At 33.1% G+C, this 19,198-nt stretch overlaps 2 protein-coding genes across 2 annotated transcripts; both read left to right on the forward strand.

The window, feature by feature from the left end:
- Nucleotides 1-6,254: 6,254 nt before the first annotated feature.
- Nucleotides 6,255-10,635, forward strand: LOC107891182 (exocyst complex component EXO70A1). The gene is made up of 11 exons (XM_016815884.2): nt 6,255-6,602; nt 6,756-6,851; nt 7,215-7,420; nt 7,517-7,753; nt 8,217-8,355; nt 8,444-8,656; nt 9,132-9,337; nt 9,475-9,672; nt 9,744-9,843; nt 9,921-10,171; nt 10,296-10,635. Exons 1-11 carry the CDS (start codon nt 6,444-6,446, stop codon nt 10,411-10,413), a joined length of 1,923 nt encoding a protein of 640 aa, XP_016671373.1. The 5' UTR covers nt 6,255-6,443; the 3' UTR covers nt 10,414-10,635.
- Nucleotides 10,636-15,508: 4,873 nt separating this feature from the next.
- LOC107892522 (uncharacterized) lies at nt 15,509-16,375 on the forward strand. The gene has a single exon (XM_016817597.1). The coding sequence runs from the start codon at nt 15,509-15,511 to the stop codon at nt 16,373-16,375; it is 867 nt and encodes a 288-aa protein (XP_016673086.1).
- The last annotated feature ends 2,823 nt before the right edge of the window (nt 16,376-19,198 follow it).

Raw genomic sequence — 19,198 nt, forward strand, 5'->3', positions numbered from 1 at the left:
TATGAGTTATGGAGTGTATTAAGGAAAAATAATATGTTCGGTGAAATCTTATCCGCCCAATTATTTATTTTGGTATATAACATGGGCGAATAACAACCATTTTGTAAGTAAGTATAGATCCTTTGTCAGACTACTTTGACTGTTAAAGAGAGTGAATCATTAATTAAAAAGGTAATTAAATATAGAGTACGCCAAAGGGATAGTACGCCCTGTTAGTCTAAAGTATTGTGCTAGTTAAATTGTAAGGTAATTTGGTTAAGAACCAATTAAATAGGCGGGACTAATAATTAATTTACGTAGCAGCTCATGGACGAGAATAGCGGAGAAGATCGTTTGGTTGAAAGCTGGGAATAACGAACGTCCGCTAAGTCAAAAGCATAGGTACGAATTCAGTTAAGGTTTATTATTACAAATATCACAAACTAGGTCTGTTTTCAAATTTTTTTTATTTTTCTCTATGCAAGAAAATCATTTTTAAACTGGGATTTTTCTAATAGTACATACAAGACTTCTGTGTCTGTTTAACCATTTGTACCCTTACATGCCTCAACTCCTTAAACACATTTCCTTAAACACGAGTATCAGAACCAAAGGTTAAAGCCACTTACCTGGCTGTACAGTGAGAAAGGTTAAACAAAATAATGTAGATAATAGACTCAAGGTACGAAGGAACTCACTAGAAATCTTCACTCAGAGCTTTTTCTACTCTACGGGTTCCTTCCCTTTGGCATTAGGATCTTCTCCCATTTCTTTAGCTAGGCAATAAAACGACTTCTTTAAACATAAAAAGCAACCAAAACTTTATAAAAATAACTTGAATCTGTAGACATGCAAACAACTTTCTGGATAGAAGTTTCCTTTCTATCCAATATCCAAATGAAAGCCCTATTGAACTGCTCTTACAACAACTTCTTTCTATCTGGTAAAACTTAAAGAAATGTTTATGGGTTTACCAACAAAAAACTTAGGGCAGAAGCTCTTATAAGTTTAACAGACAACACATTCATTAACAACGAAGAACTCTTCTGGTTTTTCTTCAATGATAACAAAGACTAGCAGAGAAGATTAAATAGAAATCTTCTCTCCATTACCGGGTTATCCTATTCGTAGCTAACTCACATCCAAATCCCACTCAGGATTAAATTTAATCAGTAATTATAACAGCTCGATTTTTCAGTGGTGTTAGAAACAGTGGTTCGAGGCCACCAAATCTGGCAAGTAATCTCGTAAATTTTATTATTTAATATTTACGAGTCAAATATAATTTTAAAAAGATTTTTGAATGGGTAATTTATATTTTATAAAGAATTATTAGGTTCGAGTGGTAAAATCCTAGGTCAAGTGGTTTTAGAAAGTGAGGTATCGGGATCTCGTTTCTATAAACTGAACCGTAAATATTTATAAAAATATTTACGAAGTGGCATTAAGGTGGTATTAAAGTTTTGTTGAAAAATTTTAACGTTTCGATAGATAATTAATTAAAAAGAACTAAATTGTAAAAGATGTAAAACTTAATCACTAGTTGATTAAATGGGTAATTGATAAAGGAAAAGGGATTTAAATGGTAATTAAACCATATTCAAATTTTCCAAGCCGTGGTGTTATGATTGATTCCACTAGCTTTTGGATTAATTTTTCTTTTAGTCCTAATAACTTTAGAATTAAATTGTAAATAAGTTTATTTAGTTAGAATTTAATTAAATTGAAGGACCAATTGTGAAATTAAACCTTCCCCTTGATGGTAATTGTGTCATATATTTATGTAATGGACAAATATGGGCATAGATATGGTGTTTTAAATTAATTATTAACTAAGGGTAATATGGTAATTTGATGGATTAAATAAAATTAAAATAAAAACATAAGGAAAAAAAAGGTGTGGTTGTCATCTTCTTCCCCAATTACAATCGAAAGCTTCCATGAAAATAGAGCTAGGGTTTGGCCAAGCTTTAGAATCCAATCGGTAAGTGATTTTCGTCCCGTTTTTAATAATTTTTATGTTCTTGACATCATTGCAACTAGATCCAGCTAGCCTGTACCTTCAATTTTGAAACTATTAAAGATTTTGAAAGTTGCTATTGATGAACCTTGTGATTTTTATATTAAATGATGAATTTAAGATATTAATTTTTATTTAAAAGTATTTTATAAAGTGAATTTTTTTGATGAATTTTTTGGTTAGAGACTAAATTATTGAAATAGTATAAATACAAGGGTTTGTTGTGAAATTATTGCAAAAATGGGATGTATTGAATGCCATTAATATTCAACTAGCTTGGATTTGTATTAAAAGTGGTTAATTTGCATGTTTTGGGTTCAGGGACTAAATTGAATAAAAGTAAAATTTTAGGGGTAATTTCATAAAAATGTCAAAATGACCAGATTACATGAAATGAATTTTTTATTGTCTAAATTAGTATATTGAATGAAATTATTAATTTAGATCAAGATCGGGTGGAAAATCGAGAAAAATGAAAAATTACCAAAATACCACTGAATCTTGGTATTTCTGCAATTTATCCAGGTAAGTTTGTACGGTTAAAAATTAATATTTGTATTAATTTGATGAATGATATTATGCTGTTATTTTATTGTTAAAAATGAATTATTGTTGGAATTATAATATTGAATTGAATATTGAGGTTGAATGGAATTCGAGATTTGGGTATATTTGTTATTTGGCGTATAACGCTATTGAAAGAAGATATCAAAAAATTACTAAAGCAAACCGGGGTTCAGCATTTGTTGCGAACTCTCATGTTTTACTTTTTGTTTAGCTCTTTCGAGCTTCTGTTCAGCTCTTACGAGCTTATGTTCAACTCTTATGAGCTTCTGTTCAACTTTTGAGCTTCTATTGGCGTATTTGGAAGGCCTAGCTTGTATGAGATTCTGTTAATGATGTACTCTTATCCGGAATTCGTTCTTCGATTTGGGAAAGCCTTGGTAAAGTGATTTATTTAATGAATTTGAAAGTTATCCAACGATATTATAAATGGTTCAACTGGCAATATTTTGTTACGAGACGATATGAGTTTGATACGAACTAATACAGGTATATACATGAAATAAATGGAAATGATGGCACATGATATATTGATATATTGATATATTGAAATGGATGATATATGTATATGAAGAAATGGTAAGAGAATGATATGTATCATGACATGAACATATACGAATATCTTTGATATGTTGATACATGGAAATTATGTAAGTTGAGACAAGTAATAAACTCAAGTGTGACATGTTGAGATAATAAGGTTATCAATGATGAATTTATATGAAATATGTTCAAGTATGCTAACAAGTGTTGTTGTTTGATGCTTAGGCAAATGTCAAGCTGTTGGTTGAATGGTAATATGTTTAATTATAAGTTGTATTGAAATGGTAAGTGTTCAAATGAAAATATGCTTGAGCTCATAAAAGAGTGGTAAGGTTTAAAGTTATTTAAAATCCTACTATGCTAGGAATGATATGTATAAGTGATGCTGTGGATTTATTCACCTTGTGAGTTGTTGAATATAGCTTCATGAATCTTGCGGTATCGATATTGGATTATTCTTGATATGTATAAATTTCATATTTGAAATGAATTGATATGATTGAAGTTTATACGAGCTTAGTAAGCATTCATTGCTTACGTATTTGTTTTTCTTTACTTTTTAGATTATCAAAAGCTCGATTGGGTTGAAAGCTTGTCGGAGTTATATCACACTATCCATTAGTTTTATCAGTTCTTTTGGATGTTTTTATTTTGGTTATAATGGCATGTACAGGTTATTTTGGCTAAATGTTGGCCTATATGTATTTTGTGGAGATTAGCCATTTATATTTGGCTTGTGTTTTGGCACATTTTGGTTTGTGCATATTTGCCTTATGTGGTTGATGTGTAGTTTAATCTATGGTTGTATAGTGAAAGGTAAAGTGTTAGCTAAATGTGCATTTATATACATATGTTTTAATATGCGATGAGTTGATCATTAATCGATACCTTGATATGTAAGGTATATATAACTAAACACGCTAGTATTTGAAATACATTTTGGCATCAAATGGTATGTTTTGATAGGTAAGTGACTTAGTTTGAAATAATGCAAATTAGTTTGGTAAACCTTGGGTACAAATATGCATATAAGTTAGTTATACATATGAATATATTGAATACATGAGTACACATGTTATAATCTGTCATCTGAGGTGCCTAAAGGCATATTAGTTGTATGTGATGATATTATATGTGAAAAGCTTGATTTTGGTTTGTTTTACTGCCTAATTTTGGCTTGTTGATATGCATATTGTTGATTGTAGGTTAACACCAAATTGGGTGATAAATATGGCTTGTAAAATGACCTATTTTCGTCCGCACGAGCAGAGACACGGGCGTGTGTTTCAGCCGTGTGTGACACACAGCCAGGTGACACGGCTGTGCGTCTCTTGTATCTTTTTAAGAATGCAAGTCAGTATACTCACACGGCCTAGCACACGATCTTGTGGCTTGGTCATGTGACCCAAGTCAGAGATCTCACAAGTTTGGACATGGGTTAGGACACAGTCATATGCCCCTATTTCGAATACCCACATGGCCTAAGACACGGGCGTGTCTCTTGACCATGTGAGCAACACGGCCTGGCCACACGGGTGTATGTCCCTTGCACCTTTGAAAAATTTTAATATTTTCCGAAAAATTCTCTGAGTGCCCGGTTTAGTCTCGACTTGTTTCTAATGTGTATTTTGGGCCTTGAGGGCTCACATAAGGGACATTATGCTTGATTTCAATTAGTTTCTAATAGGAATGCTATATGATGTGAAATATCTATTTATTTGATTTGTAAATTCCGGTAATGCTCTGTAAACCTGTTCCGGTGATGGATGCGGGTTAGGGGCGTTACAGTAATCATTCTCACACGCTTCTACTAATTAATCATATCTTACGAGGCTATCTAAGTGTCATGTTTACTGACACGTTACCTCCACTAGAATGTTAGATGACTTAAACGTGTCCCATTAACCACTACACTTACATTTAACAATGACACAAAAACACGAGTGGCAGACTTATTAGTGGGAAAGTCCACCTAGTAAGGTTCTCGCCACAACAAGGAACTCGTTAATTTGTGAAGCGGAACTATGAAGTATCGGCGAAGTTCAACAAAGTACTTTGCCACGAAGTTACCAATCTTATTATGTCTAAGTCTTGCGACTTAAGTGATCTTTGCCAACGTAGTCTCTTAAAGTCTCTCAAACAATGCTACCTTGCCAAATGAGGGTGTGACAGATAAGTATACTTATAATCATTGACAATTAAAAACTCATAGTCCTTGACACCAATGATCTTGAAGTTACCATATAAAAGCTTATTATGAAAGATAATCTCAAAACAACAATATTTAAATAAAAAAACACAATATTATAAATAAAAACTCAAAATAACATATCAAAATAAGTTAATTACTAAAACTTTTTCAACATTTAATTTAGCGATGAGTATTTTTTTAACTTTTAAATAAATTAAAATTTTCTTTGTTTTAAATATAAGAATCTTATTGATAGCTACTTAATTGTGATTGAAAACAATAGTCCAAAGGAATAATAGTCATCAAGGTTGAAAAATGAGTTTATTATCTTCAAATTTTATAATTTATTTATATCTATAAATATTATTGAGAAAAAGATAAATATAAAGTTTTAATGAAAATGAAAGTATTATCTATACTATATATATTAAGAAATTGATTGAATTGATGTCGCTCTTTATTTTATAAGGTAATATATATATATATAATAATGAAAATGAAAGTAAGTTCAACTTAGTTAGGAAATTATCAAAAGTTAATTTTTTTTATAAGGTGACATATATTATTTTGAAGGCATTTATGTCTTTTTATATTTTAATAAATTTAGAAAAACATATACATATAACAAAAATTATGAAATTTGAACTCATGATATCATATATTCCACTATTTAACATTATCATTTCAATTAAAGCCACGTTTAATTTTCATAATAATTTTTTATAAATTTATTACTGATTGTTTCTTGAGAAAGCTCAAAGAACATTTCATAACAACCGCAACCAAACATCCCTCTCAAAAATCTTAGTCGCACTAAATAAATTCATGCATACTATAAACCATATTCAGTTCATGCATGGCATTTGCGCAATAATTAGCTGACGTGGAATAAACTATTTAAAAATGGGCCTGGACCCCACCCGCTGGTCCGTTTTCCTTCGTAACTACTTCATATTTTGTCGTCGAACTCAACGAGAGACAGAAAAACCGAAAAATACTGACACGGCAACCCTCACTCAAATCAAATCTCTCAAATTAAAAAAAGAAAATCATTTTCAAAATTAAAAGCTTACGTCTGAAATCAAATCACGCCCCACCAGGGGAAAAAAAAGAAGAAGCACTGTCGTCGGGCATCGTGAGAGGAAAATGGGGGTGCCGCAGGCAATGGCTGCATTGCGGGACAAAGCAGCTCTCGTAAGAGAGTCGTTGCAGAAGAGCCAAACCATAACGGAAAGCATGGTCTCCATTCTCGGTTCTTTCGATCACCGTCTCTCCTCTCTTGAGACCGCCATGCGCCCCACTCAGGTCTCTTCTCTATATTTCCTTCAATTACCTCAACCTGTCTTTTCTTTTTCAATTTTTTGTTTGATGGAGAAATTAAGTGATTTATTATTATTATTGAGAGAACTGTTAGGTTTTGATTCCGAATATTGATTTGCTTTCTTTGTTTTTACGTAGATACGAACGCATTCCATCAGGAGAGCGCATGAGAATATTGATAAGACACTTAAAGCAGCTGAAGCTATTTTGGGGCGATTCGATCTCACGCGCAAGGTTTTTCGTTTTTCTGGTTTTCTCTGATTTATCGCTCTTTTGTTTATATTTATTAACTAATCTGTGATTAAGGAAACGTAATTATTTTTTGTTTATTGGATCCATTTGGCGCTCAGGATAGATATAATATTTTATTCAGCAAAGGAAAATAATTGGTCAAAACTATAGTTTAGAACGCTGTGTTGAGCTAGAAGACGAAGTTCAATTTTAAAACGTGATTTATGTTTTAGTATTTTCCCGCAGCCAAACAGAACTTGTTTTGGAATTTTGTCACCATTCTCCCAATTATACCATATAGTTTGGAAATATGATGTCGTTTGTATTGTTAATGCTGATATTTGTACTTATACATACGTAATTTAGGCGGAAGCAAAGATTCTGAGAGGGCCACATGAGGATCTTGAGAGCTATCTTGAAGCAATTGATCAGCTGAGAAGCAATCTTCAGTATTTCACTACCCACAAATGTTTTAAACGTACATCTGGTATAATTACCCATGCCAATAATTTGCTGACAAAAGCTATCTCGAAATTAGAGGATGAGTTTAGAAACCTATTAACAAATTACAGGTTGGTTTTAAGATTTTCTGCATTATGCTAATATGCTTGGATGATTCTTTTAGAATGGGAAATATTAAAGTGTTCTACACGTTCTTTGAACTTCAGCAAGGTGGTGGAACCTGATCGCCTTTTTGATGGTCTACCAGATTCATTGCGACCATCAGCAACATCACCTGGAAAGCGAAATGATAGCAAGAAAGATTCTGATAACCAAAAGAACTCAGAAAATGCTGTTTACACACCTCCGACTCTTATACCGCCCAGGGTTCTACCTTTGCTGCATAATTTGGCCCAACAAATGGTTCAAGCTGGTCACCAGCAACAGTTGTTCAGGATTTATAGGTGAGACCTGTTTTTCATGATCTGATGCTAAGATGTTTATGCTTCTCCTTAGTGATTATAGCTTTTAGACTTCACCGCTAATTGGGTTCAAAATTTATGTGTTGTGAGAACTATGTGAAGAATTATATTATTAACTCTTCTCTGCTGGTCGAGTTTATTCTTGATCCAAGAAGGGAAAAGCAGAGTCTAAAGTTTAAAATCTTTTTTTTTTAATTTAATATGGTCTTGGTACTATTTGAGACTGGCAAGTAGCTTAAGTAATGATGCATCAAGATTCTAGAGCACTAGACCTTGGCATGATAAATTACTTTATGACCAAAATTTCATATTAGATTTTTGCATGTATAGAGGATCTCTTATTTTTTTGGATTGGAAAAACTTTGATCTTCGTTTGGGATTCACCTTTTGGTGCTCTGGAATCTTGAATAATTGTTGCAAATGATATGATATTTCTAAATGCTAGGGATACTCGTGCTTCGGTCTTGGAACAGAGTCTGAGGAAATTGGGGGTAGAGAGACTTAGTAAAGATGATGTCCAGAAAATGCAGTGGGAGGTTTTGGAGGCTAAGATCGGGAATTGGATACATTACATGCGTATTGCTGTAAGGATTCGTGTAAAATTCTGCTTCAGTGGTAGTGTTCTACTTCTGGTTCTTTTCTCTAACCCTTGTCATAATAATGCTTGAACAGGTCAAACTGCTCTTTGCCGGGGAAAAGAAAATCTGCGATCAGATACTTGCGGGCATTGATTCTCTCAGGGATCAATGTTATGCCGAAATCACTGCAAACAGTGTATCTGTACTCCTTAGTTTTGGAGAAGCTATTGCCAAAAGCAAGAGATCACCCGAAAAATTATTTGTTCTTCTGGATATGTACGAGATAATGAGAGAACTACAGTCAGAGGTATCATTAATTTTTTCTTGCAGCCATTACAATATGATGAATTTTCTTTTCTTGAAACAGTGTCAGTTTATTTCTTTTATTTGTGATAATCATATGAGTTTTGTTTCTCCTTAGATGCATGAGAAGCACACCATGATTACTTTATGTTCTTTTTTGTTCTTAATCCATTCAATTCATGCATAAATTGCAACTCAATTGGAAAAGGTTTAGGGTCAGATACAAATTTATCTAAAACATTATTGTGAACATGCATTTATGTAGTTAACTGTAAGATTTTTTATGCATTAAAATGACAAAATTACAGAGTGAAACAAAATATTTCCGTAGTGAGATTAACTAGCATTGCTTTATTGTCCATTTAACTATGCACTTTGATAAAAGTACAACATGCATTGTAGGGACAAATGCATATTGATTCACATGATTTTATAAGCTGACACTGATTCCTTCTCTCTCTATGGGGGCATGTGGACAGATTGATTATCTCTTTGGAACAAAATCTTGCACGGAAATGCGGGAATCTGCTCAAAGTTTGACAAAGCGGCTAGCTCAGACGGCGCAAGAGACATTTGGGGATTTTGAGGAAGCAGTTGCGAAAGATGCCACCAAAACCGCAGTTCTTGATGGAACTGTCCATCCTTTGACTAGCTATGTGATAAATTATGTGAAGTTTCTATTCGAGTAAGTTGTATTTTTTCTGCTTCCAATTGCTGCTGGATTTTAGTTGTTATTGCGGTATCACTGTATATTTGGATTGCGTGCTACAAGTAATATTTGCTTGGTCAATCACATCTGATTGTGGTTGTTGAGTGGTGCAGCTACAAAACCACACTGGAGCAACTCTTTCAAGAGTTTGAGGAGAGTGATACGGAAGCTCAGTTGAAGACTTTAACTAAAAGGATAATGGAAGCCCTACAGACTAACCTTGATGGGAAATCCAAGCAGTATAAGGACCCTGCACTGACGCAACTATTTCTGATGAATAACATGCACTACATAGTGAGATCTGTGCGAAGGTGTGTTTTATGTTTTTACTGTGTTTCGTTGGGATGATTCAAAAATAAACTCTTTAATATTTCATTGACAGGTCAGAAGCCAAGGATTTGTTGGGAGATGATTGGGTTCAAATCCACAGACGGATTGTTCAGCAGCATGCAAATCAGTATAAAAGGATTTCTTGGGCAAAGGTTCTGTTTGCCCGACTTATACTATGCATTCATATAGCTAGAATAGCATGCTAAGTGGTTCTCTTTTAGTCGTGCAGGTCCTTCAGTGTGTCACCATTCAAGGGGCTGCGCCAGCAGGTGGTGGTGGAATATTGGGAGGTGATTCCGGCAGTGGAATATCAAGAGCAATGGTGAAAGACAGGTTTAAGAATTTCAACGCCCAGTTTGAGGATCTTCATATGAGGCAGTGCCAATGGAATGTCCCAGACAGTGAATTGCGCGAGTCCTTGAGGCTTGCTGTTGCAGAAGTACTCTTGCCTGCCTATAGATCCTTCCATAAACGTTTCGGGTAAGTTCTGTTTATAATTTTTTTTTTGTGGCTTCTCTTCTTCCTTTTCATCTCTCTCAATCTCAATCATTTAACACTAACTCTGTTGTTTTGGTTTCTTGTGCTTGAATTAACAACACCACAGGCCTATGGCCGAGAGTGGGAAAAACCCTTGCAAGTATATTAAATACAAGCCCGAGGACCTTGAACGAATGCTAAGCGAGTTCTTTGAAGGTAAGACATGCGTCGAACAAAAGCGATAAAAAACAAAAAACCAAATGCTGGTGAGAATCTGTTAAGAAATTTAGATACTGATGAAATGGAGCTTTCAACTAATCATTGTAGAATGACGAGGTTGTGTGTACTTTTTTCTGCAAGGCTTGCTTTGTTCTTGTGTCTTTTTCATCTGAGTGAGTTTTGTACAGTTCTGTGAAGGAGATTCAAATTTCAATATTAAATTAATAAATTTCCAAATAAATTAAAAAGGTTGTGCATCTTAGTCACAGATATTCTGTTTTTTTTCGTTCACATTCCAAATGTTTTTGGTGTAGTGTCATTAATGAAAAATGTATCACTAATTAACTATGTACTTGGTAAAACACAATTTAGATTTTTTTATGCAAATTAAGTATTGAATTTATTTTTGTTAGGTAAAGAGTAATGAAAATTTAATATATTTAAACTTAGTTGAGTAACCCTTTGGTCGGCATGGACATGTGATGTCTAAATCACACGCTTTTTGCTCAAACCAAATCTCTTCTCCTCAAAATCATTATTTAATGAATCCTATTAAAATTATTTCCAACACTCCCAATCATTTTCAAAAATGTAAAATTTATAGATGAAATGGGATGAGTTTTTCTGTACAATATAAGTTAAAAAGCGTCAACTATAGATGTTGTAATAGAAGTTCATGAAGCGGTCACAATGAAAAGCACCACTTGTGTACGCTTCCAATATGAGCGGCTCTCGGTTTTTTGCTTCTTGTGTGGCCAGTTGGGCCATGGGGAGAGCTTTTGCCCTCTATGTATTCTTCAAGGAACAGCGGATGTGCCGAGGATTGGGATGTGACTTTGCGAGCAGGGCCTCGCCGGGGGCCAGTGGTGAATAGTTGTTGGTTACGTGGGGATCACAGGGTTCCTCTTGCTAATTTGGGGGTGAAAAATAAAGGGTTTGAGGATGTGGGGGAGGTTATCACAAATTCTACTTTTGTGCTAGATATTAGCCTTAATTTGGGGCTAAAGTTGGCGGGTAGTTCAAATGTGGGGTTGATGGGTCAAAAGTTGAATGAGCAAGGTGAGTTGAGCTGTGTTCTGTTCTCAAAGCATAATTTGGAGGACCGACCTGGGTAGGTGAATGATGGTAAGAAGCGAGCTCGTGGGGCCCTGGGAGCAACATCTGCTTCTGACACAGTGCTTTCGAGCGTTGTTGGCGTCGGTCATGTCATGTCTGTTGATCATTCTGTATGGGAAGATTGTGAGGTTGGCCAGTCGGGCCCAATGAAGTTGTTTTGCTAGAACGTCGGTGGATTGGGGAACCCGCGTGCCGTTCAACGCTTTCAGCCAATACTGAGAGAACATAATCCCACGTTGTTTTTTTTCATAGAAGCTAAATTGCTAGGTCGTAAAATGGATGGTATTCATCGTAAGCTTGGCTTTTTAAATGGTACTGATGTTGGTTCTTTCGGATTTAGAGGTGGATTTTCGATTGGTTGGAAACTCGGGTTTGATATTCGGTTGTGGTCTTACTTGCAGCAGTATATTGATAAGGATGTGTTGGACGATGATGGCGGGATGCCGTGGAGGTCTACTGAGTTTTATGGGTCCCCAGACGAGAAGTCTCGATCGGCGTCTTGGGATCTTTTGCGGCAGCTTTCTTCGCAGTCCACAGGACGGTGGTTGGTTGCAAGAGATTTTAATGAGATTGCATACTCGTTTTGGATATCCGGTGGGCAAGTCCAGGATGAGCGACAAATGGTAGCCTTCCGTATAGTGTGGGATGATTGTAATCTTGTTTATACTGGGTACTATGGATCCTGGTTTACTTAGGACCGTGGGCGTCTTGCTGCTAATAATATATGGGAAAGGCTTGATAGATGTTTGGTGTCGGCTGATTGGATTGATTTTTTTTCGCATTATGCAGTGAAACATTTACCGCACAGTGTATCGGATTATTATCCTTTGTTGTTAAGAACTGCAGTTCAATCCAATGATTTTGTGGCACATCAGTTTCGATTTGAAAATTGTTGGGTCTTAGAGGATTCTTGTGAGGAGGTCAATCGAGCTAGTTGGAGTGGTAGTGTCGGTGGTTTGCCGGCTAAATTATCTCAATTGGGAGCTTATTTTCAAAATTGGCTGAAGAATACTAGGTTGAATCGGCGGCGGTTTACTACTACTTTGCAACAACGCTTGATTAATTTGAATAGTTTGGATCCGGATGACTCTGTTTTAGGCAAGATTACTGAGGTGAAACTGGCTCTTAATCTTGAATCAGATAAGCAAGAGTTGTATTGGGAGCAGAAGGCACATGGTAATTGGATGAAAAATGGTGACCGTAATACTGGTTTTCCATTCCTTTACAAGGGCTAGAAAGTGACGAAACAAAATTGATAGTCTTGTCAATACAATGGGAGTGGTGGCTAGGAACGAAGTGGAATTGGGGAAGGTTGCGCTAGGGGTGTGCAATTAAAACTGAATTAATCCATCGAATTAAATTATTTGCAGAATCTAGTTTAATCGGGATCAATTAAGAATTTTTTAAAATTTCAGTTAACAATTAATTCGATTTGTAATTGGGTAAATAACTAAAATAACTAATTAACCAAAATTATTACTAATAAAGTATTATAAGCCCAATATATTTTATAGGTCCAATATATTATGTAAGCCCAAACTAAATAATGAGCTTAAAACTAATTGGATTTATACAAATTATCATAATTTACTTAAATTCATAATAAATTTATACATCTTTAAACTAAAAATATATATAAAAATGGAAAAAAATAAAAGAAAGACGCCTTAATTTTTTTTTCTTTCCATTGTCAAACTCAAAAACAAAGTCTCGGTGGGCGCTACTTGACACTAGAGCATCTTTTATTCTTCTTGATTTCTTCGAATATATATATTTTGCATTTTCAAACCTTTTTTCATTTCACCACTCAAGTCTTAGACATTCTTGTTTTTAATGCCGTGTTTGTTATGATGGTTTTAAATTAGTGTTGTTATTGTGTTATTTGTTGTTTTTGCTTCCCTTTTTAAATTAGAAAAAAAAAACATTGCAGTGGTATTTTTTATATTTCAAACTTATTTGAACAAAACAAAAAAAAAACATGTAAAATTTTTTATTTTGTTAATAGTTAAAACTTTTATGATTTTGGTTAATTCGATAATGATAATTCAGTTCGAATATTAACCGAATTGACTGTTTAATCACTCCTATGCATTGTTATTTTTCAAAATTGTTTGCTTCGTAAGGGGTATGTGATTTTTTGAAATTGTTTTACCTTACAACTTTTAGTTTTGGGGGTGTTAATTAATTTAAGGGTTAAATATAAAATGGGTACTCGAACTTGTCCACTTCTCCTAGATTGATACTTATGATTTTTTTTGTTCCAAATTGGTACTCGAATTTTTTTTCCATCCACTATATTGGTAAAAGAGCCTAACGTCGTTAGGTTTTTGCTGACATGTCAACACTAGCCAATCACATGTCGCCTCATGGCATCCTCTTGTACATCTTTTTCTTTTTCATTTCCCTCATTTCCCTCATTTTCTCCCTTTTTTTTTCTCCTCTCTTCTTTACTTTTTCTTTTTCCTACCCTTGTCTTCTTCTTCTTTTTCTTCACTCTTTCATCTTCCAGTTTAAGGGCCAACTACAACAAAGAATCGACGCTAGAGTTTTAGGTTTTTTTCTTGACTTTTTAAGAAAAAATATTAATTTTCGGTATTTCAAGTTCTGGGTTTTCAACATTTTACTTTAAATCAGTTTTTTTTTTAATTTGTAAAAAATCCCCTCCCAAATCTTTTCCTTTTCATGGTTTTCTTCAAACGAGTGTTAAGTTGTGCTTTAGCTAGTAATCGTGAACATAATGTTAGTAAACATCACTCCTTATAGACAGTGCAACATAGTTCGTCATCGATATGGGTTTCGTTTATTTCCACCGTCGACATTGCTTTCATAGCCGCTTTCGACGTAGGTGGTTGGTCGTTTCGTCCTCATTTCGGAAGGGAGTAGTAAGCCGAAAAGTCATCGCGTCGGTAGAACAAAGATACGACTAAGAGAATAGAGGTTGAGAGGGTTTAGTATTTTATTCTGCTTAATAATTGATTTAGTTAGAAGAGTCATATAATTTATTTAGTTTTTAAAGTTAATAATAAAATTAAGTGATAATGGCTGAGAAATTGTTAAAAAAAAAGAGAAAATGAGGGAAATGAAAAAGAAAAGAAAAAGTGTACAAGAGGATGTCACATGGCGGCAAGCCCATTTTTGTAATTTTTGAGGCTCTAGGCGAAATAATAAATTAGTGCTCTTTTAAAAAAAAGTATAGAATGTAATATAATAAAAGCTTAAAAGTTTTGGGGGTCATAAGAGATGAAGCATTTATTGTGAAAATTTGAAAACCCTAGACACTTAATTAATTAATTTTAGTCTGAACTTTTTTTCTCACATTAAAAATTGACAGCATTAGGCTCAGGTACCAATATAATGGACAGAAAAAAATTCGGATACCAATCTGAGACAAAAAAAATCATAAGTACCAATTTGGGAGAAGTGGAGAAGTTCAGTTACCAATTTTATATTTAACCCTTAATTTAATTGTAATTTTTAGGTTGTAATTTATTTTTTTAATTAGGTTATTTGGGTATTTAATTATTTGGGTAATTGGATTATGTTTGAGTTTAGTTGGGTTAGGTATATATTGGATATAGCATATTTGATATGTAATTATTTGAGCTTGAGTATAGTTATGAGCTTAAGGTTTATTAATTAAAAAATTAATCGGTTTACTCTGAAAATTAAAAATAAAAAATAAATTATCAAAATTGATTAATTATATCGAAAAACCAATTCAGTTAACTGATTTTTGACATATCTCTAATTGTCTATCATCCGTAAAAAGTAATAGATGTTTTAAGGGGATATTCCTGAGAAATTTAGTGTTGAAGTAGGAATGAATTAATGGGATGATTGTTTATATGAAAATGAAAATAAAAATATGAAGTTAAAAATAGGTCTGAATCCAAAATATAAGACACCCTCCCCACTCGTTTTTACGGTTCAGTTCTTTAACGTTTTCTCTCTCTATTTTACGTGAGAGAGAAAAACAAAGATTGCAACCCAAACAAAAAAAAAAGAATGGCATCTGATCATCCAGGAAAACCAAATGAGCAGACGACAGATAAAAATACAACCACATCACAACAACAAGGTCCTCCAATCCAATGGCCGCCACAAAGTCATCCGCCGCAGGTGTGTTATCCTCCAGCAATTGTGCCTCCCAATGCCCAATTTCATGGCTACAATGCACTTCCTCCCGGCGGCGGATACGGCCCTTACCCTTATCCTTACCCGCCACCGGGGCCATATTATGGACAAGGTTACATACAATCAGAACACCGTCATCCTTGTTCGGGAGCTTGTCGTTGCTTTTTGGCATTTTTGATTCTGGTAATTGTGATTTTGCTGCTAACAAAGCTGATCATCTGGGCAACTCTTCTGCCACGATTCCCAGTTTTCCACGTAGCGAACATGCATGTCACAAATTTCAATACCGACGCAAATCCTTTCACGGCAAGGTGGGAGACGGAGATTAGAATTGAAAACCCCAACACCAAATTGTATCTTTATGTGGATGGAATGGAGGTTTTTATGAATTACAACGACAAATACGACGTGGGGATTACTTGGATCAACCCCATGTTCATGGAAAGCAAGAACAAAACCTCGATGCGAGTTGTGATTAACACAGGGGAGTCGGCTCATCACGCCGTCCCCATTTGGATAGCCCAAGATATGGGCAAAGATCAAAAGAACGGGGGCGTCAATTTTGTGTTGAAAATTAAGGTATGGGTCACCTTGAAAAGTGGGATGTGGTTGTGGTTCAGGAGGAGCTTGATGCTCAATGTTGAATGTGATGATTTGAAGGTTAATTTCGGGAATTCCTCAAGGGAAGGAACTTTGGAATATATTAAAGACCGTGAAGATTGCTATGTTAGCGCCTGAATGAATCCTCTGTTCTTTTATTTTTAAATTTATATGCAATACATCCTTTCCTGCATCTATGAAGTGGGTTGCTTTGGGATAGTTGTGTTCATAGACTAGTATGTTGCTCATTCAATTTCACTTTTTTGTTCAACAAAACCTGGAAAAGGTCATAGGAATATTAAGAGATACTGTAACTTTCCTTTTTCTCTGCTTTGGGGTCATTTTCTATTTTATTACTCTCTTTTCCTTCATTACCTCTTCTCTTCAACTAATCACTGCAATTTTTTTCAATTGTTGTTTATTTTTGCATATTGATCAACATTTTCTCTGGGTCAATCTTTTTAATGCTACCATTTAAGGAGCTGTTGGGGTTTAATATAAAAAAGATGATAAATTTAATAAATAAAAAACTTATTCAATTTTAATGAAACTTAAGCTAACTTATTAAATTCCAATGAGATCTTCTTAGTAAAATAATAGACAAAATGAAATTTGTCCATATTGGGTATTTTTCTTATTCTATTTTTAATATTATAATTCTCTATTATACTTATTTTATTAAATTCCAATTTTTGAAATTTCTTTCTTATAGTATTTGTCTAAGTGATGCAATTACATTTAATATTTTTTAATATTTTAATTTTAATTCATTTATTATATCCCTTTTTGAGTAGAGGTAGATAAGATTCACATGTGATTGAACCTAAGTTCGGATAAATTTAAATAAAATTTACACATAATTTACATAGAGTGAAAATTAAATTAAACTTGAATACTCAAAATCACAAATCTTCAATCTTATCAACACAATTAAAACTTTATCGACTTCATTTATCAAATCCTATATATGACTTTCTTTCCCAAAAAATAAATCCTTTTCTTCCCTTTAAATTCTCATTTTCCATCTTTTCCTCTATTAATCAAGACCTCCTTCCTTCCTCTTGCCCTATTTCTATTTTCCTAATTTTTCAGTTTAAGCCATCAATTTTTTCTTCATACTTAACAGTCTAATAGGACGTGTATTACACGCTCTGAAATGTTGATTATATTATTAACAATCAAAATAGTAAAAATAAAAATAAATCTAAAAATTATATATGAATTTTAATTTAATGTGTAATTTGATAATGAATTTTATTTTGGTACAATCATACACAAAACTTTGATTATGAAACTTTGATCGTGGTTCAAATGTATACATGAAAATTTGATTTGATTCAATCATACACATTTAAATAAATAAATTCTTCAATTTATTTTTATATTGGATAAATATAATTATTTCTATATGCAATATATAAACATAAAACTATGTTATATCAATAATTGTGTTAATAATTTATGAGAACTGAATCAAAGCAAATTTTCATATATAAAATTACACAAAATCAAAATGTATGTATACAATTGCACATTAAATTGAAGTTTATGTATAGATTTGAGATTTATCCAAAAAAAAGAGAAGATATTAAAAAAAAGGCTTAATTCACACATTGGTACCTAAACTATACTCTTTTCACCATCTTGGTACCCAAACTTTTTTTTTGTCACAACTTGTACCTAAACTATTTTTTTAAAAATCTATTTTAAAAAAGGCTTAACTCACATATCTAAATTATTCCCTTTTGTCCAAGTTTTTTTTTTTGTCACTAATGGTATTTAAACTATTCTTTTGTTACCCATTTTACACCAAAATATTATATCCATTATAAAAAAAATGTCAATAATAATCTGCTATATCATATAAACTTAAAAATTATATTTTTTAAAATTCTTTTATTCTTTTACATTATTTCTCTCTTTATTTTTTTTTCTATTTTTCCTTTTTTTTCTTAAAAATTATATTTTTTAAAATTCTATTTTTCGTTTTAAAATGTCAATAATTGCTTAAAAGCTATCCTTCCAACATCTAGATGCTGGTGATTAATTTTGATTTTGGACTTAACAACTTACATGCTCTACTTGACGAGATCAAAAAAGTTATTTCATCGATCAAAACTGTGTTTTTAGAACCGGTTGAGATATTGGTCCAGGGACAAGGACAGGGGTTGAATCAATTAACTAACGAACCAATACACATCGATTGAACCAAGCTAAAAAAACCAATGGAACCATTTTCTCTATTTTTTAAATATTCTTTATTTTATGTATTTCTAATAATTTATTTGATTGAACTATACGAGTTGACTAAACGGAGAATTGGTGGTTTGAGTGGCGCAACCATCGATATAGTTCTAAAGAAAAAAAAGAAAAAGAAAAAATATATAAAAGAAGGAAATAATATAATCTTTTTGAAAAAAAAAGTATAATTTAAGTATGAATTTTAAAGTTAAGCCAAAAAAAAATCTAAATGCAAGAAATAAATAAATAAATAAATAAGAATTGGGAAAATAATACACTAAAAAAATCAAAGGGTAGAACTAAAAGTGTTGAGGTTGAAAGAATATGTGTGTGGTGGGCACTTGGTACAATCAAACAATGTGTAGGGAGGGAATCAACTTAAATTTCTGTGCCCAAAAAGGTGACTTTTGGGGATCCTAATATCCCCTACCCACGAACCCACAACTCGCTCCAAAGGGTATATATCCTTGCCTTCTACTACTCATTTTTCTATTTCAGTATGCTTATCTTGTCCTTCCTTTTTCACTTTGATAAAATCAATTTTTATATTTCTATTTGGAAATGTTTTTATCTTGAACAAGAGAGTTTTAAATTTAATCCAGTAAATTATTTTAATGTAATTTTGATTTAATGGTAAGTTTAAAATTTTGAGAATTTAGAATTCTAAATTTTCATTTTATATAAATTAAGTGTAAATTTTGGTTCAGATTTTATTTTAAT

The sequence above is a fragment of the Gossypium hirsutum genome, chromosome D09 (genome assembly GCF_007990345.1).
Source record: "Gossypium hirsutum isolate 1008001.06 chromosome D09, Gossypium_hirsutum_v2.1, whole genome shotgun sequence".
In the NCBI taxonomy this organism is placed as follows: domain Eukaryota; kingdom Viridiplantae; phylum Streptophyta; class Magnoliopsida; order Malvales; family Malvaceae; genus Gossypium; species Gossypium hirsutum.

Excerpts from the sequence above, each read along its gene's own strand:
- LOC107891182 (XM_016815884.2), top strand. The coding sequence starts at position 6,444 with ATGGGGGTGCCGCAGGCAATGGCTGCATTGCGGGACAAAGCAGCTCTC. Across the intron at positions 9,673-9,743 it reads ATAGTGAGATCTGTGCGAAG|GTCAGAAGCCAAGGATTTGT; the intron begins GTGTGTTTTATG and ends TTTCATTGACAG. Across the intron at positions 9,844-9,920 it reads AAAGGATTTCTTGGGCAAAG|GTCCTTCAGTGTGTCACCAT; the intron begins GTTCTGTTTGCC and ends TTAGTCGTGCAG.
- LOC107892522 (XM_016817597.1), top strand. The coding sequence starts at position 15,509 with ATGGCATCTGATCATCCAGGAAAACCAAATGAGCAGACGACAGATAAA.